The 27,362-nt window shown below is 40.7% G+C and overlaps 2 protein-coding genes across 5 annotated transcripts in view; both read right to left on the minus strand.

The window, feature by feature from the left end:
• TRIP11 (thyroid hormone receptor interactor 11) overlaps positions 1–4,446 on the minus strand; it is a 68,746-nt gene extending 64,300 nt beyond the window's left edge. For all 3 annotated transcript variants that reach the window (XM_080932673.1, XM_080932674.1, XM_080932672.1), the window contains exon 1: positions 4,045–4,446. In XM_080932673.1, coding sequence (XP_080788799.1) covers positions 4,045–4,183 — 139 coding nt within the window. In that variant the 5' untranslated portion in view covers positions 4,184–4,446. The remainder of the gene's footprint in view (positions 1–4,044) is intronic.
• Positions 4,447–11,789: 7,343 nt separating this feature from the next.
• Positions 11,790–27,362, minus strand: part of ATXN3 (ataxin 3) — a gene marked incomplete at its 5' end in the record, with an annotated part of 30,705 nt that continues 15,132 nt past the window's right edge. Inside the window, 5 exons of one of the 2 annotated variants that reach the window (XM_080910002.1) lie at positions 11,790–12,364; positions 15,167–15,264; positions 21,106–21,202; positions 22,358–22,524; positions 25,085–25,217. In XM_080910002.1, the coding sequence (XP_080766128.1) occupies positions 12,270–12,364; positions 15,167–15,264; positions 21,106–21,202; positions 22,358–22,524; positions 25,085–25,217 (590 nt within the window). In that variant the 3' untranslated portion in view covers positions 11,790–12,269. Of the gene's footprint in view, positions 12,368–15,166; positions 15,265–21,105; positions 21,203–22,357; positions 22,525–25,084; positions 25,218–27,362 lie in introns of both variants that reach the window. The other variant, XM_080910001.1, reaches the window with a different exon arrangement.

Raw genomic sequence — 27,362 nt, forward strand, 5'->3', positions numbered from 1 at the left:
GTGAAACTCAACTGGACCTTACACTTTCCTCTCACCTTCTAGTCCCAAGACTACCAATTACTTAATGACCTATAATTAAAACCAAAAATATTTCAAGGATACTTAAAGTAACATAAACACAATTTATTAAAAATAAGAATGAGGGCCAGAAAAATGTCTGTGAGTAAAGGTACTTGTTATGTTACCAATCCCTAAAATCTACATGAAAAGCCAGATGAGGTATCAAGACTGGGGGTGGGGACACTGACAGAAACTCACTTATACAGTGCAGAGAAAAACCAGGTGGAAGGAGAGAACTGACTCTTTAAAGTTGTCCTCCAAGCTCCATGACATCAGTGCACCCTCCGTCCTTCCCTCCCTCTTTCTCTCCCCCCTCCCTCCCTCTCCTCCTCTCTGTCACTCACTTCTGCTCATGCACACATATACAATAAAGAAATCTTTTAAAAATAAGGATGCACTCATTCTGATGTTACTTGCTTTCATTTAAAGTAGTCCAAGGAGTGAAAGACGCAGCTCAGATGGCATAATATCTGCCTGGCATGTACAAAGTCCTAAATTAATCCCCACTACCAAAGAATAAATGAATGAATGAATTAGTCAAAGCCGTCTGGGGTACAGGGGAGGTACATACCTGTAATCCCAACATTTAAGAGACTGAAATAGGAGGATCTGAGATGGAAGCCAGCATGAAATATAGAGTAAATGCCTCTCTCAAATAAGTAAATGCATAAAATTAAATAGAAATAAGTTAGTAAATATAGTCAGGGTCCAGCAATGCCAATATGGTACCACTAATCCTGCCGGAAATTATCATCTACAGAGTTACATTTTTTTCTTTGTGTACTGTATTTTTCCATTTCTGCATCTGAACATTATAACAACAGGGCAGGAGATAGAGCTATGTAGTCCTGGCTTGACTAGTAAATAAAAGGTCCAAGCTAACAAGGTGGCTCAGAAATTAAGACCTCTAGCTGTTCTTCCAGAGGACCTGAGTTCTGTTCTCAGCACCGACATCAGGCAGCTCACAATCACACAGAATTCCAACTCCAGGTGTCCAATAACCTCTTCTGACCTGAGAGTACTGACACACTCATGTGGCATGCACACACAAACACAAATAAACAAGCCCAGTCTACACAGACAAAACAACAAACAAAAAAAGACTGGTCTCCATAGGTTCATATATTTGAATGTTTGGCCAACAGGTAGTGCAACTGTTTAGGAAGGCTTAGGAGATGAGGCTTCATTGGAGAAGGTGTGGTATTCCAGGCAAGCTTGGAGGTTTCAAAAGCCCATGCCATTCCCAGTTAGCTCTCCTTCCTTCTACCTGGTGTTTGTGAACCAGAGATAAGCTCTCACCCAACTGCCTGCTGCCATGATCCCTGCCCTGATGTTCCCATGAGCCCCCACATTTAATACTTTCTTTTATAAGTTGCCTTGGTCCTAGCATTTTCTAAAAGCAACAGAAAAGTCACTAAGACACCCCTCCTTATACATCAAGGAAAAAGTCAAATTATCACTCAATACCATCAGTGCTAAAGCTGTTAGAATACAGAACACTGGCAACCAACTCACCGGTGTGGGTCAGAACACTTTCACAAACAGGGTTATATAGAAAAACTGTTTCCCAGGCAAAGGAAGGTAAAGGAGGAACCAAAGACTTTCCATGGAACAGAGTTTTGTGTAACAGCTTTGGGAACAAACTTTATTTGTACATGTACACGGCAGGCAGGGAAGCTGGCGTGGCACAGAGGAAAGGCAGTTTGTGTCTAGAGGGAACGAATGGGTCTTTGACCTCCCAAAAGGGGAGGTTTGGCTTTTTTCCTTACGTCAAGAAACTTTTAAGCCAATTTATTTTTAGACTAGCAGTACAAGAGAAAATGAATGAAGAACCAGACCCAAAGAGAGTAAAGCTGGGAGAGACTGAGGAAATGAGCTGGAGTAGCAGCTATAAAGAAAAAGGACAACTGTGACACAGGATGAACAAGATTCAGTGACCAACTTGAAGCAGACAACAAGGAAGACACAAAACAAAGTTCAGGAAAATTAGCAGCACTAAAGCTATAAGCCAGGCTTGGTGGTCTGTGCCTTCCTCAATCCCAGCACAGCGAAGGCAGAGGCAGGCAGTCCAACAAATCTAAAATTGATACTATATGAAGGTAATGCAGGAAAAATGCCCAGGCTTTTTTAAGACCTTGCCTAAAAAAAAAGAAGGGGGGAGGAGGAAAAAAAGAGAAGAGAAAAAAGTAGGTTCTGTTTGTTTAAGAATACAGGAAGCTCTCTGGTGAGAACAAAATGAACCCTATATCAGGTTAGGGGTAACTATTTTCCAGTTCAAGGTCAAAGAAATACCAACTGTTCGTTTCTATCTGGAATACGGTGAGAATCTAGTCTTTCCCATGGCTATCAGTCCTTTCTGCCTGTAAAGTCCCATGGCCCTTTACATGAAGAACTTTTGTTCGTATTATCCCAAGTCATGAACCTTCCAATCAAGACAAGCCAAAGCAGTAAGATGGGTTTGCATAGTGATCCAGTCTTCCTTCTAAATATAAGGACTTTTTCTATAAACCATTTGACTCTGTTTCTAGCCAATACACACGACTATTAAACTATGACGAGAAAACAGGAGTTGGGAGTATCATTGAGTGGAGTGTGCTTACCATGCATGAGGCCTTGGGTTCAATCTCTAGCTAGTCTTTCCCATAGATTAAACTAGAACAGTAAGTTGTTCATTGATAAGGAAATGAGACTGTCATAGCATGGTGGCACATACCTGTTAATGCCAGCACTGAGAGGCAGAGGCAGGAAGACTGTCAGTTCCAGGTCACCCTGAGCTGCTCAGCAAACCTTGGTTAAAACTTTAAAAATATAATTTATTATTATTATTTTAAATATGGGTATTTTGTCTGCATGTATGTTGTGCACTATTTGGGTGCCTAATGCCTGCTGAGTGAGGCCTAAAGGTGACATTAGATCCCCTAAAAACAGAATGAAGTTACAGACAGTTGTAAGCTGCCACTGGGTGCTAAGACCTGAACCTGAGTTCTCTGGGAGGGCAGTCAGTGCTCTTAGCAGCTGGATCTCCCCACTTCCTTGATTAAAAATGTAAAAAACCCAACCTGCTCAAAGAAATGTCAAGAAGTCAGAAGAGTAATTAACCTGACCTCTGATTACAATTTAATTCTAGGTCACCATTCATTAGGATAGCAAGCTGATGACTTCAAAAATAAGGGAAGGAGCCTGGATAGATGAATCGGTAAGTAAAGGTGCTTGTCAGTCAAGCAAAGTAAAAAGAATTCCATCTCCAAATTCCACCTAAAGGTGGAAATCGAACTTCAAAGATGTCTTCTGATCTCCACACACAGGCAATGTGGGACATGCACACACACCCACAATAATAATACTTTTTAAAAGTTTTAAACTGAGTAAAGGTAGGTAAGAATGCTCAAATGATAAAGTATCTACCTGGTCCTGCCAAAAGTATGGGAGAAATGTGCAATCCTACCCAAAAATACGTTTTCAGCTGCAATGTGTCTTCACATCCCTATTCCCCTAACAACGTGCGAAAGCCAGGACAAGAGTCACCAAGTGTTTAATTGTGAATAATTATTGTTACAAAGTATTGGGGGGGGGGGACAACTGCCATACTTTAGTTGTCATACTAAAAGAACAGGATCAAAATGAGATCAGCCCCCAAACTATGGGCAAAGTAAGTAATAGGAATGGACCGCCCATATAAAACCCTATTGGCAAAGTAAGTAAGAGGCATGGACCGCCCAAATAAGACCCTATTCGGCATAAAAGAAGCAGTTCCGCTTTTCTGAGCTATCCAGCGTATTCAGTGGGGAGAGGAGGACCAGAATTCTCCACCGTGGACCTGAAGACTGGAAAAGCGGGTGCGGAGGTAAAGGGGTGAGAGCAAAGAAAAATGTGTGGAGTGACTCCTTCGGGACCCGTCCGCGTCTGCCAATGGACCGGACCCGGAACCAAGTGGACTTTCCTAGGGTCCCAACCGAGCCCCACCGCCCTCGCTCCAGCTGTTACCTGGCAAATCCTCCGTACCCTCCATCAGCATATCCTTCGTGAAGTTTGAAATCTGGCCAGTGAGGGAAGCCAGGCTGCCCCCTACTTGACCCAGAGACTGGCCCAAGCCGGAGCCGAGGCCCCCGAGCCAGGACGACATCGCTGCGGGTGGACACGTCCGCTCCAAATGTCCCTGGACGCCGAAGCTGGTGCGGATCCAGACGCTGAGGACTCGCAGGACACGGCACTCCCACCAACGGCCGCGTCAGAAAGCCGAGGCCCGGCCTGGCGCTTCGCCAAGAGTTCGCCGATGTAGATACCGTGGCCTCGGCGGGGTCTCTGCTCATTCCCACGGCTTCCCGCCGTGCGGCTGCACCACTTCTTTCTCGGCTTTACTGTCTTCCCTCAGTTTCGTGGGCCAGTCCTGCCAACTCAACGCCGGCCGCCATGACACCGCCGGGAAAGCGGCAGCGACCATAGAGAAGTTTCACGATGGTGTAGAAGGGCCACTGCCAGATTTAGCCAGGCGCGAAGGACAGTGGGATCGCGGAGGACCAAGTAATGGGCCAGCCAAACCTGTGTGTGGCTTCCGTGTAACCTGCGGAACTCTAGGTGGAGACTGAAGAGGCGGTGGTGGCTCTTTCCACCTGCGCAGCTGCTTTTGTCTGTAAGAGAAGGCAAACCCTTTACAGCCGCCTTCCAGTCCTGTCTATAGGAGCTATCGCATTGCTAGGATTCGATAGGCTCGTCCCATCCCACTGGGAAGCGACTTCAATCCACTCACGTTACTCTATTAGCCACCGTCTTGGAAACGAGGCTACAAAGCTGAAAAGGCGGGTTGTGATTCAAATACCCAGGCAGAAAACACTTGCTTTGGTGTTTGTTTTCAGTTACCGCGTACTTAAAGGAACAATGGGAATACCACCAGTATGTAGCATCCGATGTCCCTCCCCACCCCCAAAATTATTTCTCCCTGAAACTTGAATAGTTTTCACCGGATATTTATTTAGGTTTAGGGATTGTCTCCGGGGGGGGGGGGGGGGGGCTTTTCAGTCTCTGTGTCCCAGACAAGGAATTGGACAGAGACACGTGGATAGTAGTAAGGAAGGCAGGAAAATGGAAAAAAGACCAAAAAGAAGAAGTAGGTAAGAACATTGAAAACAGTGATGGGGTTGATGAGCTACGTTTTCGGTTTGACTTGATGGAGAATTTTTAGAGATGAAGATCAAACCCAGACTTGTACGCTAGGCATATAGGCTTAGCCACATCAGCCCTTGTTTGAGACAAGATCTCCTAAAACCCAGGTTGGCTTCGAACTGATGACCCTTCTGCTTCTACCTCACGAGTACTAGATTACAAGTATGTACCATCGTGCTTGTACATTGCCCAGTGTAATGTTTTTACATGTAGTCTATGTAATCTTCAAATGATTGACATGTCTGCCGTTAATTCTAGGCACTAGGGAATGCTGGGGAGAAAGTAAAACAGGGTAAAGGTAGTGTGGACATGTCAGGGTAAGGGTAGCACTGGGAATGTAGAAAATGGTTGAGGCATCAACAATAAGATAATCTTGCACAGAGACTTGAAATAAACATGTGAGATATATAGCTATATGGGGTGGGAGGGAGTCTAGAAAGTAAGATATAACTAAATATAAAATCCCTTAGGCTGGAGGACCCTGGCAATTTTGAGAATTTCTAAGAAGGCAAGGATGGGTTGAGCCAAATGGATTGGGGAAGATAAGGACCCAGAAAGTAGGAAGACAACGAGTCACAAGGGCCCAGTAGGCCATTAACAGGACTCTGATAGGACGAGTGACATAAACTAAGGTTCATGAATGACTGAAAAGTTTAGCAACTGAAATCTCATTTTTCTGTAGGTATAAATCCTCTAGAGCTCCTCATCTGCTGGCACACAGTCCAAGAATGGAATCGGAATCCTGTGAGAATTCTGAATGCTTGAGAGAAAACTCTAAGACAAGAATCTTGTGACCTTACAAAGAAATTTTAATCCAGCAACGTGGCTGCTTTTGGCAAGCGATCACATTCTTCTAAGTCTACAAGAACCAGCCAGAATACAGACTAACCCTGGATTAATGTATGGTCTGGCTGGAATACAGACACACCCTTAGTACACACCTCCAGTCCCTAACAATGAAGGTAAGGCTAGTTTGTAGAAGGAAGTAGCCTTGTTTGAAAATGATGTCTAAGAGACAGATGTGACGAATCAGAGAAAGATCTGACAGAATAAGTCAGAGACAGGATGTACCCAACTCACATGAGAACGCACAGGAAAGAGAGGCTAAGAGGGAGAGGTAAACACAAAGAGACTGAAACAGGGAGACAGAGACAGAGAGAGGTGTGAGGTAATACTACAACAGTTTTACCACCCACAACAGCTTATCCTTCTGTATCAAATATTTTTTAAAAAGACATGTCCACAGGCCATTCGATTTGAGGAAATTCTTCAATTGAGGTTCCCTCTTCCTAGGCGGTCAAGCGGACATTTAAGAGTAACCATTGGAACTTTTCCTTGTCCTGCCAAACACCCCCAATAGCCTGAGCTGAATATCCCTGATCATCATTTAGGAGTTGCAAGATCAACAGAGCACAATTAAACCCATCACATCAGAAAGAAAAACCATGCCTCAGAAAAATACTGTCATCTGCACCACCCCCACCTCACTGTGTTGCCTGAACTTGCTACATAAACCAGGCTGGCCTCACTATATAGATCCACCTGCCTCTGCCTCCTGAGTGCTAGAAAAAAGACATGAGCCACCCACCACTCCAAGTATTTTCTCATGAATACTATATACTGCCCATTTCCCTCATGAAAAATAGATGGATATTTTTGTATTTCCTATGTTTCTACTCCCTTTCCTTCCAGGTTCTAAAAAGTGTTATCATAATGAATGATAAGTCAGCAATGCATAATCTGGTGTACTCCAGCAAGAGGTCCTCTCTGGAGTATTGTCTGAATGCTTGATCCCTAGTTGGTGGTGCTGCTTAGGGAGGTGGCTATGGAACCCTTTAGAGGTGAGGCCTAGGCTGCAGGACTAGGGGCAGAACTTGAAAGGTTACAGCCCAGCCTCCATACCAGTCTAGCCTTGTCTCCTGATCTACCAAGATGGAGGATGTGGTAGCTACTAAGCTTTCTTTCCCTGCCATGATGGCTGTACCCTCCAAAACTAGACCCAAACTGACCACTCCTAAGACACCTCGTGTCAGGCATTTTGTTACTGTGGCAAGAAAGGCAACTAATAAATTACATAAGACTTGCTCATTGCTACCGAGCCATGTAATGTACACAACACATTCCTCACGGAACAGGCCTTGAGACCATTCATATTCTGAATGATTAGTATTACTCATGGCTGTTTCTAAGAAACAAAACAATGAATGCTCCATGGTAAGCACACAGACCGTGCACTAAATACTGTATGAATTTCTCTGTGCAGACCTGAGAGACAGAGGGTAGCTAAGGTCCTTGGCACAGAGTAGAGAATGGTCTCAAGGGGGAAAAAAAAGCTAAGTAGTACATGCCTGCAAGCCTAGCAGCCAGGAGTCAAAAGCAGATCCCAAATGCTTCAGGTCAGTCAAGGCTATATAGATAATGTCTCAAAGAACAAGAAAACAAATTATTAATGTGCTTTGATTCTTGAGGTTAAGAACAAGTGAACAAATATTTAAAAAGATTTCAAGGGAGAATGTGGAATACTTTTTTGGAAGAGATCTGAGGAGGGTACAGGTATAAAGGTCATTGGGTTCAGTCTCAAGCAATGAAAATAAAGTTGTGGAAGGCTTATGGACCTGGGATCAGGTAACAGTGTATTCTGACAGGAATCTGAGAGGGCTCCCCTTGGCCTAGTTCATGCACCACTGCAGCTGTGTAAAAACAGGCAACTCCACAGTGTTTCTCCAAGTTCCAGCTCCAAGATACAATGGATCTGAATGTGGCCTGAAAATGCATTTAGGAAATGATTCCAAGAGACAGATATACAGCATGTCTCCCACCAGACTTTGAATAGCAAGGTTATAAATTAACAATACAGCAGAAAGGTTAATAGAAAATCATTCTCTTTATTTAATAATCTCTGATATTTAAAATACAACTCATTAACATCAACAGGACCCTCAGTGTTCAACAGTGCTTTGGAAGCCCAGCTTTCAAAGGAGCAGACAGACGGAAGACCTGTGGAGTGGCAGCCATCAACTTGAGGCACAGGAGGCAAGGGCTGCAGAGTTGGGTCCTGAGGGAACTGCTCCACCACAGTGCATTATATTGACCAGAAGACAATGCCTTTTATTTCACCGCTTTTGCACTTGAATTTCTTATACTTTATTTATACAGAACAGTCATATTTTAAAAAGTTATTCCTATTAGTCCAGTGTTGTAGAAATTAGATAATCACATTTCAAATGTCTGTCTTCCTCGGGAAAAAAAAAGTCATTAAAAAATTTCAGGACACATACCACCTTTAAACTATGCAAGAAACAAGTAAGCCCTCCCTACTTAAGTGCATTTTGCACACACTTCTCACTAGCACCTCACCTAGGACTGCACTTAAAATGTGTGCTGGTTATCAAACCTCCATAAATTTAGGGACTATACTTTTTTTGTGCTAATTCTTAAAACGACAGACCCATTTTAGGCACACACAAAAGTAGTCCTCAAATTAAAAAAAAAAATCAATATCCTTTTTATTCATGAAAGACTACAACAAAAACAGTTTTATTGTGCATAAAACTTTGAAAAAATACAAAACCAATCTGTTTCTTTATTTAAAACAAGTTAGGGATGAAAGGAGAGTTTTAATTTAAAATATGAACGACAAACAATGATCTACCCTACTGATTAGTTGATCTAATCTGGTTTTCCTTAGTAACGGTCACATATCATAGCTCTACTCGTTAGGACTAAAAGACAACAAAGAATTCACGTTGAAAGTACTGCCTTTAGGGCCGCTCTAAATGTGGATTACATTGTGAGCCTCTGTTCTCCTTTTGCAGTGTTAGGGACTGAACCCAAGGCCTGGGCCACTAGGTAACTGCTCTACCACTGAGCACATCCAAACTGCCTAACATAAACTTGGATTTGGAGGTTTCAATATTAACTGAAACCTATTACTAACTTAGAACATCCCGATTTCCCAGCTTTAGACTCTCAGCACATTTGGGTTCTGCATTGCCCAATTTAAACTTATGCAGGGCACAGGGGTCAGGTTTTAAAATTTAGTTACTCTTGGCACTGGCATGATTTAAATAGTATCAAACATGCAGGTGTTCAAAATGTGTGGCTTAGACTCTGACATGAATAAAACTTATTTCACTCAACCTGATATTAAAACAATGCAAGCTACTCCTTTTGAGAATTCATCCTCATTAACTTTGGCTTTCTCAAAAAAAAAAAAAAAAAAAAATCAAGTTTTCAGGAAAAAAAAAAAAAAAAAGCACCACCTCAGATAGTTTGTGAAGTGTAAATTATTTGCCCAATGTTTGAAACTTCACTACAGAGTTCACCTGCACTGACTATATCAAACCAATAATTCAGTGAAATGTCTGCACAGTATTGCCTTTGGGGGCATAAATTTATGGTTTGAGCCAAAGAACAGCTATTCTGGATTTTTAAAAACATAGATAAGCTCATAACATCTCAAAATATGAAAGTGGTCTTTCCAAAGTTTTTTTTTTTTTTTTTTTTTTTTTTTGGTTTGGTTTTTAAAGACGAGGTCTTAATATGCAGCTCCAGCAAGTTTTGGAACTGACTATATAGACCAGAATGAACTAAAAAAGAAATCTGCCTGCCTCTGACTCCTGAGCACCAGAATCAAAGGCGTGCAGCACCATGCCAGACCTTCCAAAGTGTTCTTACACTTGGTTATAACACTAGCATCACGGCTGTACATATTTTATCTGGTAGTACAAGTTACACATTAGAAAAATGGTATCAGTAGTTTAAATATTAAACATTAAAGTATTCCAGTTGGTAGAAACAGAATGGAAATGTCAGTCAAGTCCATAACACGACTGTGATGGTGGTTCCCTTCCCGTCTGTCCTGCAGGACCTCAGATGGCAGCTCCTGGTGTACAGACTAGAATGTCATAGAACTCTTACACTTTGGATACTTGTGGTTAATAAGCATTGGCACCTTTTCATACTGTCTACTTATTAATAACAAAATCTAAATGTTTAGGTAAGCCTAAGTCAATCCGGGGGAGGGTGGCAGTTCAATGGTGATTTTGGATTTGCCTGGACAAACTAAAAACATGTACTCAAATATATTCAGTGTATGCTCAGTTTCTCTTTAAAACATTTCTAATAAAAGATCAACGTGCTATATTTCATATATGATTCAAGTAGGTGTGTTAGATTAATGTTTTATAAACTGAAATGGCTTTCTCATTTTTCTATCAGGCAGCGCATCAATCTAAATGTATGGAAAGTTTAATGTAACTTTCAAAAGGTAAAGGACAGGGCCACTGTCTAGACATGTGACCAACACACTTAGGGTAGTTGTACACTTCAGTACAATAATCAATTGTAAGCAAAGTCCTAACTCTAACACCTGACAGCTGCACAACTCTTCTGAACCTTTGCAATTACTAACAGAAAACTTCATAGGACTGCCTAATTTTTCATGAAGCAAATTTCAAGAAAAAGAAACTATAATTGGCACAAAATGGCTAAGAAGCCCCTGTTTTGGATCTGGGGATGTAGCTCAGAGGTAGAGTGCTTACCTAGCACACAGGAGGCCCCGAATTCAATTCCTAACACAGCCAAACAAAGCAAAACAAAATCCATCCTATCCAAGAAAAAGCTATTCCATAATCATAAATAAAAATATTTCTATCTTTTTCAGTTAGAAAGCAATAAATCCTACATCACAAATTTTCCCTGATTAAAACGTGTGCAGAACACACACCAGCAGAGTAATACACCATGCTTCACCTTCCGAAGCTGTTGGCTAAAATTTCTTCTTGGACTTTACCTATGTACAAGTCAACATTCAAAGAGGCTTCCAAAAGGGGAGGGAGGGGAAAGCGGGTATCAGGATCTATGACTCTCATGACAAACACACATAGTTAATTTCAACCCAAATCATACCAAAGTACCGACCCAGCAAGACTAGATGTGCATCCCACTTGATGTTTATCAAAACTAAGGACTTTCTTATTTATAAGCAGACCCTTTAAGTATTGTGACGTCTGTAATTCTTAAGCAATTTTAACATTATTGCAAGGGTCAACCACAGTATATTTAAATATATTTTCATTAGTAAATTACTTTCAGGTTCTAGACCATCATCCTAGCAGCCTATTTTCTACTAAAATTTTTTTTTCAATTTTAAATTTAAAAAGTGAAGCAGGCATCTATTTTCCAGGACTTAATCATGAATAGAACACAAAGCTCTTGTCACAGAAGAAAAACTGGAACAATCCCACCTCCACCAATGAAGGGCAAGTTTCTCCTGTGTTACATTCATGGTGCATATTAAGTAGACGGAAATGTTTGTATCCTCTGCCTCTCCTTCACTCAACTGGAACAAAAAGGAAATAAGATACAGGAAGGAGTACAGAAGTCAGCCAGGACACAACTGAAATCCTTCCCAGGGCTTCCAGAAAGCACATGCTCACAAAAACTCAGCTCATTTAGAAAAACAGAGCTGAATTTAGAGTCGAGGAATGTATCAGAGTTAAGAAATAATGATCCTACTAAAACAGGCTTTAAAAGCAACAAATCACCATGTTAGAGTTGCAGGAGAATAACCCAAACCAGAGAAAACAACACCAGGAAGCATCCATGTGCCCTACATATATACAAGAAGACAGATTCATCTTTGCATAACAAACGATATTACATAAAAGATTGGTGTGACGTGAAATAAAAGCTCAAGTAAGCCAAGTCAACTCCAATGCAGAGAGACTACAGGGTCAAGTTCTGTGGGAAGAGCTAATCAGTCACACCAAAAGAGCCAAGAAAAATTCCATAATTTCAGTCAGATATTGCACATCTGAAGGACAAGAAGGGACATTTAAAAACCACCTGAAGTTTCTTTCACTGCTGACTGCCTCTCTGGCGAGTATCTCCATCACTCCTTAGTCCTATGACACGTTTCTGCCTTTCTGCTTACAAACCACCAGTGTCTTATCTCTTCTGGTGAACACACTGCTAAAGTGGACCTTACACTGTAATCACACAGACAATGTTACAAAGTATGAGTAGCAAAATGACTTTTAAAGGTACTATTTTTTTCTTTCTGCTTTCAAATTGTCTTTAGCAGTTTCTAAAGACATGGTCACAGCTGCCCGAAGCATGTCCTCCTCACTCACAGCATCACCTGCTGGGAACAAAAACAAAGTTCTCAGAACAATTTCTGCAAGATCCTCCCTCGTTACAAGGCAAACTTTTGAACTAGAGGTGTAGCTAAGTTGGTAGGATGCTTGCCCAGCACGGCCTAACAGCGGGAATGGAGGCACAAGCCTGTAACCCTAACATTTAAGACATGAGGCAGGAGAATCAGAATTCAAGGAACTATATAACATTTGAAGCCATCCCAAACTACATAAAACCTATTTCAAATGAAGAATTAAAAATTAAAAAAAGCAAATTCTTAGTAAATATATTTCTACTTGAATACTAGTTTCTTTTTCTTTTTTTTTTAACAAGACTTTGTTAACTGTGTGTTCATCTGTGGGCACCATGTGTCATAACCTGTACAGAGGACAGAGCTGGTGCCCTCTTCCCATCATGTGGGTTCTGATGGTTAGATTAAGAGTGTCAGGTTTGGCAATTGGAGATAGCTTCCGAGTTAAGTATGGGAGATGGCGTTCACTCACTTTCCCCTCTCCGTGGAGAGATCCCATAAGGCTTTTAAACCTGCACACACTGCCACCATCTCTGGGAGTTCACATGCACTTTTTCTGGTGTGTCTGGAAAGCACTGTCTCCCTGGTGTCTTTCATCCCCACCAGCTCTGACCATCTTTCTGCTACCTTTCCCTCAGTTTCCTGAGGCCTGAGGGCAGGGTTTGATGATACATCCTGTTTAGGAGCAGGTATTCCAAGCCAGGTGCTCATCTCTGCAGCTGCAGGTACCTCTGATGACAGTGAGTACCAGGCTTGCATGGCCACCCCTGTCTTTAGCTTTTAAGGAAAGAACTGCTGGAGACATTTAAACTCTTTCTCAATCCTAGTGAGGATGTAATTACAGTGTATGTAATCCTGGGTTTAAATGTTTCCTTCAGCGTTGGAAACACATTATCCACTCATTCACTCAAAAGAAACCTCCCATTATTTCAAATTGCTATTGGAACAGTTACTTCTCTGATTAGGGGTTGTGCCTTTATTTTTCTGGTCTTAAGTATTTCTTTGGGTTTGCAGAAATTTGAAGTTCATTCAACTTCCTTCATTTTTAGGTTTCTAGTTTCTGTCAGGGTGAGATGATGAAAAGATCATCAGACTTTTTTCACTACTGCTTCCTCATCCCCTTAGGAGGCTCCTAGGAGCTTAGGTTGAGCTGCAATGTCACAAGCCTCAACGCTCTGGTCTACGGTCAGTCTTCTGTGCTGGTGGGTCAGGGTCTCTACAAGCCTGTCATCCAGTCCACTGAGTTTTTTATGCTGATACTAAGGTTTTACACTCCAGTTACATTTCTGCTCTAAAATGTGTATGTGAGATCCAGGTGGCAGTGGATGACCAGAGCCTCAGCCCTCGAGAGGCAGAAGTGAGACAATAGTGTATTCACGGCCAGTATGTGCTATAGAGTAAGACTCTGCCTCAGAACAAAACAGAACAAAAACAAAAGCAACAGCAAAAAAGAAATCAACCAAACAAAAAACAACAATTAATTAAAGCTGTCCATGTGGTTTTTTTCCTTTCATGGTTCCTAGAATAACAGTAGTTTTCAACTGACCCCTGGGTTCTTGGGTATTGTCAACTTGTGAGTTTTATAAGTCTTTGTTTTTAATGCGCCTCCTCTGACAGAGGCATCTGTGTAAAGTATGTGCACATTGACTGCAGGTGCCCAAGTTAGCCAGAGGTGTTAAAGGCCCCTGCGGCTAGCGTTACAGGAATCTGTATTACATGCTCTCCACCGGGTTTTCATTGTTTTGGGGCTGTTCCATCTGAGAGCTCTGCACAGATTCGATGAAGTCCTCTGACAGCCAGGTCTACCGCATGGAGGACAGGTGCGTAAGCTGGACTCCGCTGTTATCTAGACTACGCCAACATAATGCACACTTCACTAGGTGGTGAAATGTATTTCTTTCCCACTTATTAATATTCATTACCTCTGAATTATCTCTGAAGAATGTCTGAAGAATGTGTCAACTATGAAGTTAAAATAATATGTGTGTGATTTGAAAAATCAGCCAGGGATGGTGGTGCACGCCTGTTCCGCTACTACTAAAAAAGCCCAGCCAGAAGGATCATGAATTTGAAGCTAGTCTGGGCTACACAGTGAGTTCTAAGCTAGGCCTAGCTATATAATGAAACTGTCTCAAAAACATAACTACATTAAATAAATAAAATCCAAATATCCACCAAGTGCTCTAGTCTATCTGCTTTAGAGTTAAGAGGAACTTGATATATTACAGATTCATTTAAGAGTTTTATAATACAATTAAAGAAGAAAGAAAAAGGACCTGGAGAGCTGGTTCAGTGGTTAAGAGCTTGGGTTGCTTTCCCAGAGTTCTGAGTTCAATTCCCAGGAACATTTATAATAGTCTATGATGCTCTCATCTGGCATGCAGGCACACATGCAGACAGAGCACTAATACATAAAATACATAAATTAGAAAAGAAGAAAAAGCCAGGTGGTAGCGCACACCTTTAGTCCTAGTGCTGGGAGTCAGAGGCAGGCAGATCTCTTGGGACTCTATGTATGATCTACAGAGTGAGTTTCAGGACAGCCAAGGCTAAACAGAGAAACCCTGTCTCAAAAAAGAAAACAAAACAAAGAAAACCAAAAAAAAAAAAAAAAACCCAATACCAAAAACACAAAAAACAAACAAACAAACAAACAAACAAAAACCCAAAAACAACCAAAAAAGAAAAAAAAATTATATATATATTATAAAGTAAAAACTGACAAGGGCCTCGGGTACCAAGCAAAGCAGTCATGGAGATAAACAGAATGCATACCTCGGTTGCTCCCAAGTCCTCCTGAACTTGTGGTCGGTCTTTCACATGGGTATGAAAGGCGTCCAGGTCGGTCTGCTTCCTGATGCTGATGCTGTTGCCTGAAACATTCAAAAGTGAATATATGTTAAAACAACAGAAAAGAAATCTGCTATGAGAGCAGTTCATCATGTGGGAAATAAGCTGTTCCATAAATGAATACCTCAGAAGGTGAGAATTAGTTTAATAATTACAAGTATAAAAATGCCAAAGTTCTATTCTAAAACCTACGTATTAGGATTATCAGATAAAAGGTAGGTATTTGCATTTTCTGCATGAGATTCACTAGTAGTGGTCCTTGTACAAATGAATATTGGTTTGTGTATCTTTATCACTGTTAGGAGCCACTGAAAACACCTTTGATAAGACCAACCATCTCACGCTAACGTGCTCTTTCCCTGGCTGGCCTTCTGTCACTCAAGTCTGAATTTACTAAGCTTCTTCCTGGAGGTCCCTCTCCTGACCGCCCCACTTCAAGCAGCCTCTCACTATTTCATTTTAATTCTCGGCACAAACACTCTGTCATCTTGATGCTTCTGTCTGAGCCGCAGGCTAACAGAGCACAACCTAATGCTGCTCACCTGTGTCCCCAGTACCTGAAACAGTGCCTGTCACACAGCAGCTTCATCACATACTTGAAGGATTAAAGAAATAGAAACAACTATATTCAGTACCACTGTATGTTCAAGTATGTGATCTATGTTTTGATTTTACAGTGAAGAGATGCCATGAATCTCAGAAGATCCTTTAAACTTTGAAGCAATCTTAAGATTGAAAGACTATGGTCATCTTTGAAGCTGGAGTGAATGTATTTTGCATTATGACATGACTACAAGACTGTGGGGACCAGGGAATAGGATGTGGTGGTTTGAATACGAATGGCCCCATGGGCTCAAATAGGTATGGTCTTATTGGAGGAAGTGTGTCACTAAGGGTGGGTTTTGAAGTTTCAGAAGCCCATGGCAGGCCCAGTCTCTCACTCTGACTGTGGATTCAGATGGAGAACTCAGTTACTTCTCCAGTACCATGTCTACCTGCATCCCACCATGTCCCCTGCTATGATAATGGACTAAGTCTCTCAAACAATAATCCAGCCTCAATTAAATACTTCCCTTTATGAGTTGCTGCAAACATGGTGTCTCTTCACAGAAATAGGTCACTGGCTAAGACACTGTCTCTAAACAAAAGGCTTGCTGTGGTGACTTGTGCCTGTAGTCACTCAACAGGCCAAGGGAAAAGGTCATCTGAACCCAGGAATTCAATACCAGCCTTGGTAACATATCAACCCCTATCTCAAAAACAAAAAAAAACAAAAAAAAAACAAAAAAAAAAAAAACCAAAAAACAAAACACCACATGAAGAAACATATCCTTGTTTTAGAAAATGTGTGCTGAAATACTAAACTATGATAAGAACACAGTTACTTCCAGATGCCTCTGATATGTCAACCATCATAAAGAGTATTGGGAGGCGCAAGGAGTTGTGCACACTAGTTCTGCTTTAGTAATAAACACACACTGAGAGAGAACCAAAAAGCCCATAAATGACATAGAGTAAAAAAAAAAAAAAATCAGAGATTTAAAAGCTGTATGATTTTAAAAGGACAAAAAACTTTAAAACTCAGTTATAGCTAGCGGATTTTTTTCCCTACTGTTATTCTGAATTTTAAACAGGGTCTTTAACCCAGGCTGGTAGCTCAAGATGACCTTGAGCTCCAGGAGATGCTGGCTTCTACCTCCCAAGGGCACTGTGCTTGTCCTCCTCAGGCTGGAGTTTTTAATGTGAGCAATAAAGACAACTCAGACAGTAGGAACTCCATCTTCTCCCCGTTGGCCTTTGAGGCAAAACACCGACTTTCTGGTGTTGCACACCTTTACACTCGGGTGAGGTAGAGGAAGGGCGGAGCTCTGGGGATTAGATTTGTGAATACGACTTCAGAAAGATACCCTTTAATTTACTTTAATTTTTCATTTAACTGACACAACTATTGTACATATTCATGGGGTTATTATAACCTTAAATTATGCAAATGAGAAGAAAATCAGCTGCCAACCCTGAAACAACCACTGTGAAGCCTTGAAAATGCTGCTATGGAACAAGTCCCTCAGAACCTTCTCACAATGTCTTCAGTCTTACAGCGGCTGCAGAGCTAAAACCTGGAACAGATTAAGTACTTGCATGAGCTACAAAGGGCATAAATGAGTCAGTGAGGCACAGCTATTTTCCTGGTGAACAAAGTCAAGGAGATTCAGCCCTGAATCCTGTCTCATGGCTGTTTCAATGGACCAGAAAGTCTTGACAACTGCATCATAGCTATGTATCATTTCTGGGGTTTTGTTTGTTTGTTTTTAAGATTTAGTTAGGGTCTAGAGAGATGGTTCAGCAGTTGAGGGCACAGGCTGCTCTTCAGAGGACCTGGGTTCAATTCACAGCACCTACATGGCAGCTCACAATCATCTATAATCCTGGCCCCAGGCGATACAACATTCTCTCTGCTCCTTAGGCACTACATGTATATGATACTGATACATACATGCAAGAAAACACCCATACATATAAAATAAAATTGAAGAAAATGCTTTACTAATTTAATATATATATATATATATATATATATATATATATATATATATATATATATATATATAAGATTTAATGTTTTAGACTGTGTGTGTGCTCACCCATGCATGAGCTGATACACATGTGTGCAAGGGTACACACGCACACAACCTCAAGGGTGAGAATGGAGTGCAGAATCCTCTGACGCTTGAGTGAGTATGAGTCATGTCGGGGTTCTGGGACCTGAACGTGGGTCCTCTAAAGTATATCTGATCCCACTGTCCTAGTCAGGCAGTGGTTGCAGCCCTTTACACAAATTGGCCTATATTTCAGAAGTCTGTTTCAAAACAATCTTTGAGATTAAGTCCCTAACTTCACTATTAATTAGTGTTCTGCTTAAATACCCCTACCTATTTCAGTTTCTTAAACTGAACAGTCTGATAAACTAAGCCACACCATAAAAGCTATAGCATAAGTATTAGCCAATCAAAGCATCACAACACTCCTTGGCTACTGCTTATTATCTGTTCTGCTGGGAAACACTGTTTCCACAGACCACAGCGCTAGAAGTCACACCTAAAGAGGACAAAAGTGACCCTGACAAGCAGTCTTCAGCCCCATCACTCAACTCTATGCTCCCAACAGCAGATGTTAACAATGCCAGAGTGAACTTTATTTATACAACGCTGCTTTAAAAAATGTTATGTCAAAAAGTATTATTTGACAATTCTTACTCATAAACTATGAATTTATAATAGACTTACTTTTAGTAATATTCTTTACAAAAAAAGAAACTCCTATAAGGTGTCGTATTAAGTATGAGGTTATACAAGGCAGTGGGGAGGAGGGAGTACTGTTGAACTGTGAGTAACAAGCTGACAGCAGGCTAGGCTGGAGGAAAGGAGTCAGTCTTAGAACCTAGAGAAACAGAACTATTCCAGCTAAGAAATGGAGGGTTTTTAAAAAGGGGCAAGTGCAGTATGCACTTTTAACCAACAAGCCCTCCTCCAGCCCCTCCGCACTTTCTTCTTAAAACTCAATAGCACGCTAGCACTTTTAAATACTAGCTAATGTTAAATTCATCTCAGCTATATGTGACTAGGTAGAACAGTCTCTAGTAAGTTCTCAGCAGCAGAGAAAAAACTAAAGCTAGAAGCAATCTTTAATACACAATCAACTACTAGAAAAGAGGCATGCTCATACTCAAACTCTTTTCTTTTTAAAAGGTGCAAGATTGGCCCAAATCTATCAGCTCAAAAGCACTAGTTCTGGCTTTTCAGTTGTGAGTGTTACAGCACACTTATTCACCATGGGATGTTGCTGAATTACCTTTACTGCTGCTAAAAGGAAAATATTAGTGCAGTTTCACATTTTTATTTCAAAAAGTTAACAAAATATTTAAATAAGAGAAAGGAGTTGGTGACAATGCTCAGCAAGTAATGGCCCTTCCTTGCTGCCTGATGGCCTGGGCCACTGTCAGCACCCACAGGGTGGGAGGAGAAGGACCAACTCCTGAAAGCTTCCTCGAACTTATTGAGCACGCACATACGCACACACGCATGTGCTGAGAGAGACAGACTATAAACATGTGTATGACAGAAGGGAACTAACATTACTTACTGAAGGAAGGAATAGTGAGAACATACTTTTTAAAAAACTTGAATTTTCTAGAATACTTGTTTTTTCTACTTAAGTAGTTTTAAGTTCTTTTTAAAACTAAATATGTATGTTAAAGTATTATTATTATTATTATTATTATTATTATTATTATTATTATTATTATTATTATTATATTGTGATGACAGCACTTATTAGGAGAAATAGAGAGCAGTCAAGTCAGGTGTGGTGTGCACACCCACATACCAGCATTTGGGTGTGAGAGTCAGGATGACTGGGAGCTCATGATTCACATAAGCAGTGTGTAAGACTGCTCAAAAACAACACAGAAACAAAACCAGAAACAATCCTGCAGATCATAAGCAAGCAAATGCCCCAGTCTTTTGGAGGCACATACAAAAAAGGAATGACATGCTGACTGTGACTTGGACCAAGCCCGCTGCTGTGGGAGGACGGAAAGGATGGGGAGTCGGGTGTAAAACTGGGCTGTGTCCTGGCGTTTATCAACAGTAAGTAACAAATGTAAATATGCTGTGCATAAATCTAAGGTTTAACGTGATTTAAAAAGTAATAATTTCAAAAATTCAAAAGAACATGAAAGGCACTAATAAGACTCTTCTAAAACTTAAATTTAATTAAATCTACTAGTCAGTCACTGAATAAAGACTAGAAATATCTCACATTAAGAGGATGTCAGCTGATCAGAACTTTCCTTCATATACTTCTGAGTTGTGACTTCAAAAAACAGAAAACAGAAAAAGATAAGCATTATCTTCAAGACACTAGCAGATGCAAAACGGCCCACAGTTTACTGATCCACCAACCACAACTCTAGAGGCAGCTGCTCAAGCTCAGAGATGCTGCCGTGCTGTAGCTGTGCTTGGGTGGGGCACCCATGCATGGTGGGTGAGCACTCCCCTCTGAGCTGCATCCCATTCTTTTTAGATTTTGAAATGTGAAAATAAACGCATCCCTGAACTGAAAGGTGTGGTATATGACCAGGCAGGGTCCACCTCTGACCTGAGGTCAGAGGGCTCAATTATCTACTAGTGATATATAACTCTTAAGGTGGACTTTGTTTAAAATAAAAGAGATAGGTATTACAACATACCTGTAGACCTCAAACAAGGGAAACTGAGGCAGAAGGACAGCCATCATCAGTGAGGCCAGCTAGGAGTACACAACAATGCCTTATCCAAAACCAAAGGTAAAAGACTTGTGAATGATTATGATAAAGACACTATAAAAGTGGAAGTATTATTTTTCCTAATACTTATAAACAGAGTAAAACCTAAGTTTTGGAAACTTATGGCTCAGATTTATGGCTTCTATGCCACTGATGGTGACGCCTTGGGCCTCCTAAAGTGACAAGAGCAGTACTAGGGAGCATGTACCGTCTGCACTTGGGAAGAGGTCCCACCTTCCTCAAATGGTGTTTTCCCTGTCTAGTGATGGGAGGGTTAGCAGGACTCATACGTGACCAATGCTACATCCAAAGGATCAATAGGCACAGTTCTTCTTGTCCTAAGTCCATATTCTTTTGAATAAGCAAAAGTTCACAGGGTTTCTTTTATTCAAGTCCATGTAAATTTATCCAAGATCTGGCAATGTTTTTCTCTAAATGGTCATTCTTCTGTTCATAGGTTCAGGCGGGAAGCAGTAATTTGTAAACAGACAAAATAAACAAGTATTAAATATGTAACTTTAATCTGTACCAACTACTTTACTTTTCAAAGTAGGCTTCTCTCCTCTTCCGCAGCTCTTCTGAAGAAAGATCTGTACTTGATGTCTGTGGACTATCTTCACACATACTTCTGGAACCACCTAAAAAAAGAATCATTTTATATACCTGTATAAACAGTAGTAAGTTTGTTCTAATTAGAGCAAGCTTCTAGAAAGTTTTTTTTTTTCTTTCTAAAAACATTCCACTTCTGACTATGGAAGTCTTGGAAAATCTAATTAAGGACTTACAATCCAATGTGTTCCTGCAGTCAAGGCTGATGCTATCTGTGATGCATCTGATGTGAAGATACAGGCTCACTGTTCACCTTACATAAGAAGCATCAAGACCACACTCTGTGCTCTTTAACCTCCAAAACTGCATCTCCACCTTCAAAGGCATGGCAGTCCTCACTACAGCTTTTGCTGGATAACAGTAACATGCCCTCCTCTGTTCTTAACAATGTGTTTCTAAGCCGCAACAGTAATTGTACTAAGCACAGACTCTATATAAATTGTGAAAACACTAAGATGGTTTTCTGTACACTACTTCAATAACCCAGAAAGCCCCAGCCTAATAAAACATGGATTTCACATTACCAGGAGTATGCAGAGGTGAGCCTGGAGGTGAGGAGCCTAGGATGATGATAATGGCTCTGTTTACAAAACCTCAATACACCAAGACATTTAAGGAATTTAGATGATGAGCAATCTCATTAGAAGTAGAAGCAGCTTCATATGCATTAGATTAAAACAAAATCACAAAAATAAAGTACTTTGTGCTTTTAGGAAACTGTTCTGGGTGTCTAACACTTTTCTCTAAAACATTCCTAAGGGACTTTATCTTCACTTTCCTCCACTGATGATGGACTTTACATCAATGAAAAAGATGTATTTTCCAAAAGCATGCGTAAGTCTTAATCTGTATAAACCTTAATAGCCAGTTCTGCATGCATTTGTTAAAACAGCTGGCTTGGGTAAGGAGCATCTAGCCACAAGAGTAATTCAACTAGTTGTTGTATTGGTTCAGTATCATACTCAACAACATAACCACAACTAAAATGATAGATGTGTTGAACACAATATAGTCCTACTATAATCCAAGTTATAAAAATGACTTAAGATAAGAAGCTCTGAAAGAAATGCTCAAAGTCTGAGCTACAGCTTCTGCAGTGACTATCAAAGACCTTCCAAAGCACACAAACGTTCAGAAAGCTAAGGACATGACCCACTTCTCCGAAAACGACAGAGTGTTCAAACCTTGCATACTGAGCTGAATGGCCCTGCGGAGATCAGCTTCTTCATCCTCCATGTCGATTTCCTGGCGACTTATGGCTAGAGCCCTCTGTAAATCATCCTCATCTTCATCAAATATTCCCGACCCGTCAGCTGCCTCTAAGACTCGTTCCAGATCTGCTTTGAGGACACTAAACAACAAATGAATTCCTAATAATTAACCTAGTTTCTAAGGAACCCTGTCTCAAAAAACAAAACAATGTGCATGAATATTTTGTTTGCACGTGTCTTACACAACGTGTGTGCAATGCCTGAGGAGGCCAGAAGAGGGTGTTGGGTCCCCTGAGAATGAAGGTTCTGAGTGAGCTGGTGGGCACTGAGAACAAACCTCTAGAGCAGTAGCCAGTGCTCTTAATCACTGAGCCATCTCTCCAACCCATATTCCTCAACTTTAAAGAAGTTAGATAGGCATGAAGATTTTAAGTGAAAAACACGCTCTAGCAGGTAAGGTCTAGTAACAACAACTGAATTGTAATAAAAACCTAATGTATTTTAGGAATTCAGAGTGCTGATTCCATAAACTTCACTAAAACACAGCCTCCCTGGGCATAGTGACATATACTTGTTGAGTAGCAGCTACTTTTAAGGCAAAGACAGAAGGATGTTAGGTTTGATATCTGGGCAACTTTAATGAGACCTGTTTCAACAGAAGGGAACAGGGGAAAGGACGAAGGAGCTGTTCAATGATAAAGTGTGTGCATAATACAGGATTTGAGCCAAAAAACAAAACAAATAATGACACTAGATCACTTTGGTTGGAGGAGGTATGTTCTGGAGATGAAGCACAGGAGGTAGAGTATTTGCATAGCATATACAAACCCCTGGGTTCAGTTTCCATCACCATAAATAAAGCAAATAAACAGAGGCTCCTCAGACCATATGTGAACATGTCAAACATGTCAAACTGCATCCCAAGCACATCAGACCCATAGACCAGTGCTACTCAGAGAAAGCTTCTTTTATGCAGCCACTGTTCTTGGTTTTCCACAAGAACTAAATAGTAAGATCTGATTGGTGGGGACTTTGGTTATGTAACACTCTGGTTACATAACATAGAGAAACCATGCTGGATCTGAGCTGAAAGCTTTCATAGTGCTGGAAGAGTCTATAAAGGCTGCTGGAGGAGAGAAGTCAGCAATCTTAACCAGCCTCTGTGTGCTATGCTATAATAAATATTCTTTTGCTAGACAATAGTGACATGACTATTATGGGGTAACCAACCACTTTTTCTTCTCTTTATTTTTTATTTATTCGAGATAGTGTCTATTATCTACCTCTAGCTGTCCTGGAACTCAGTATGTAGATCTAGATGGCTTTTGCCTCCCACGTGTTGGGTTTAAAGGTGTGGGCCACCAGACCTGGCCCAACCATTTTGTTTTTAATTGGATTTGAGGGCCACTCCACATTAGGTAGTTCATGCCTGGTACTATAATCCTGGTCAAAAGCCTATGTCTGTGTTGGTCACAGATTCATGATGAGGGAAACTATTACTACTGTTTCGCTAAGTGAACATGTCAATCACCCTTCTAAATACATTTACACCTACAGATTAGTGCTTGGTCATAAAAGCTGCCCTCTCCCCTGGCAAATAGCAGAGTTATTCAAAGTGTTTGAGAATAAGTAACTATTAAATGCACAGACTTAAATGAGACATCTCCCTCATCCCTCTAAGGCGCAAGGAACTTCACAGACAGGAAGAAGAAAGGATGTAAGAGCAAGAGATTAGAAAGCAATGCTGTGACATGTTATCTTCTGACACAATATGGCTGTTGCTCTCATAAATTCACAGCAGCTATGGTCACCATCACAAGTCCTACACAAGATCAACCCATCAACATTGCAGTATGGATAGGGAGTACTCAGAGGCCCTGTCCCTAGCTGAAGAGCTATGGCTGCTAAGGGAAGTAGAGTAATTTTTCTTCAGTGGTACATCCACTAGTAGGTTGTCCATGTAAGCAAACCCAATTAAATTCAGTGAGTCAGGAAGAAGAAAAGGAAGGGACAGGAGGAAAAGGAAGAGGAGGAGGAAGAGGAAGAAGAAGGGGAAAGAGCAAAAGAAGAGAAGAGGAAAAGAAAAAGGAGAAAAAGAAGGAGGAGGGAGAAGAGGAGGAAGAAGAAATGATAATAATAATGATAATAAACATGGGAAGTTAAAGTGATTCAGAGAGAACAGAAGGAATAAAAGAGGATAATGAGGGATGACATAATACAAATATTTTTACACATGTATAAAATTGTCAAATAAATATTTAAAATAAAATTACATACACACATCAAAGTCTTGAAGCCTTGTTCGTCATCCCAGTGTGTCCATATAGTTAAATAGAATGATTAAAATAAATGTAATAAATAAAAACAAGGGGTTTAGCGTAACTGAATAGAACATTTGCCTAATATGAACAAGAGGTTGATCCCAGCACTACAGAAGAAATGCACAAAATAAAAATTACCCAAATCACTGATGGTAAAATGATCACACACATTAAATGTAAGCACAGAGGCCAGGGAGGTGGCTCAGGAGTTCATATACTTCCTGCTCTCCAAAGGGCAAGTTCGGTTCCCAGCACCCACATCGTGCAGTTCACAGTCATCTGCATGTCCTCACACAGACACAGCAATGGAAGCATGAACATGTAATCTTCTAAGGGCATGTGTGCTGTATCACATACTCCACTCTAAGGTGTAACTTACCTCTGATCTTTCAGATGTGCTAATTCTTCTCCAATAAGTTTTGGTCGATGCATCTGTTGGACCTTGATCATCTGCAAAAGTTGGTCAGCTTCACAATCTGGCAGATCACCCTTAACAACAAATATAGAATAACCTAAAAAGAGGCAAAAACAAACTAAAACAATGAGTAAGAAATGCAAACTTTCCCCCAAGTTAAGTCTAGACCGGATAAATGTACAGCTGTGCCTACCCTCCTATCCTAATGAATTCTGAATACAGTAGCAAATTTTAAAACTACCAGGGTTATATTTACTCCATAGGCACTTGATGTATCCATCCACATGTTGAAACACTTGGTCTACAGAACCAATTGCCGTTCTACTGCTAGAGAATGATCTTCTGCTTGAGAGTACTTTTCCTAGTTCTATAATTATAATCAAAATAAATTCACAAATGTAATTAAATTAGTAAAATCTTGGAAATACACAGCAGTAGGGGGACACCGAAAAAAATGACTGTTACAGATTTATTTAGGAACAAGAACCACCATCTAAGAAACTAAAATGAGTAGACACAATGAAGGAAAAATAAGACTCAGGTGTCACAGGCATCCAGGAATACAAAAAACAATTAAAAAAAAAAAAAAAGAAATACAGAAATACTGAAATGACAGCTGACAGAACGGGCACAGTAGGAAAAGAGAACAGGTCTGATTAGTAACAACTCACACTTGGATTAGGAAGGTCATCTACAGAAGGCACACAGAAGCTTGAGCCTCACCCCAGTCTCATCTCTAAGGCTCAGTCCTGTCTACAAGGCCCTAGGAGGACAGAGCCTAAGCAGCCTACTTGCTGACAGGGCATTCGTGCTTGGTAAAGGAGGAAAGAGGAGGGTCTGGAATTGACTGCCTGAGTTTTAGCTGTGCCACCTACCAGCCACAGGGCCTGACAACTGTCTCACCCTCTCTGTTGGTCCTTTCTGTCAACTGTCTCACTCTCTCTGTTGATATCCTTTGTTGAAAACAGACCTTCCTCATATGGCTGATGTGAAGACACATTTAATTAGTATATCTAGTGACTGGTAACATAGATAAATCACTGGAATACACTCTGGAAATGGCACCCTGTTCCCTCCCCCACACATAGAGGCCTTCTAACTGAGAACAGAAACTTGGAAACCAGTACCCTAAATCTAGCTAGTGTGCCCTGTGTTTTAGAAAAAAAAAATACACTGGTACAAAGCAATTTTTAATAAATACATACCTAATAAGCTAAGTTTTCTCAACCACAACTAAGTTTATTTTATTTGACATTTTCTACCACTGACTGAATCAGCATGTCAGCTCACTATGGTACCTATTAAGCATGCCCTGAAAGAAGATATTCTGCCTCATGCAAACAACATAGTAATTCTGGATTGTAATTAAGACTTTGGAACTTATTTTGAATATGCTACGAAACCACTAACAGGTAATGTAAGTGCATGACATAATATACATGTCATTTTTAATAAAAGCATTCTGGCTGCTTTATCAATATGACACATAGAAACCAGGGTGCAAGAATGATCCTTACTGAAATGGAAACCTGAGAGAAAGCATAAAGACAAGCAAATAAAACCATCCAACCAAACAACAGCCAAGGAAGCTGTGTTTGCAGCTGGAGGGATGGTCAGAGGTTAACGGCGCTCGCTGTCTTCAGAGGGTTCACATTTGATTCCCAACACTTGCATGGCAGCTCACAACCATCTGTAACACTTCATTTGACATGAAGGTGTTCCAAAGGAATGTCTAGGCTAAAGATAGAAGTCTGGGAATGAGTGTACATACAGATCATAAACTGTGATTAAAACAATGAAATGGCATAAAAGGAAGAAGCTGAACTGAACCCAGGTCACCCCAAAGTCAGACACTGGAAAGAGAAGAATGATCCTCAAAAGGAACCTGAAAGCAGCAGCTGGTGAGACAGGCAGGTGCCGACATGTAACGGCAATGTCGTCTTTAAGGCCATAAGAGATCCAAGCTCTGGTCCTTAACAGAGGTTAAGATCACCAAAGGAAGCAACACCAAACACATCCTTCCCAAACCGGCTTGAGCGCAGCTAGGTGTCTACATCTCAGGGCCTGTCACTAGAACATCCAGCACTCAGAGGAATATGCTCAAGAAAAAGACCAAGATGTGGTAAACAGGCAAATGACCCAGTACCCCCTGAGAAAACACTAGCAAATACATCAAAGGCAAAAAATAGAGACAATGAAACTTATAAGTAGATTTAGAGAAAAAACAAGCAAGTAATCAAAC

This window comes from Micromys minutus, assembly GCF_963924665.1.
Source record: "Micromys minutus genome assembly, chromosome: 1".
Taxonomy (NCBI): domain Eukaryota; kingdom Metazoa; phylum Chordata; class Mammalia; order Rodentia; family Muridae; genus Micromys; species Micromys minutus.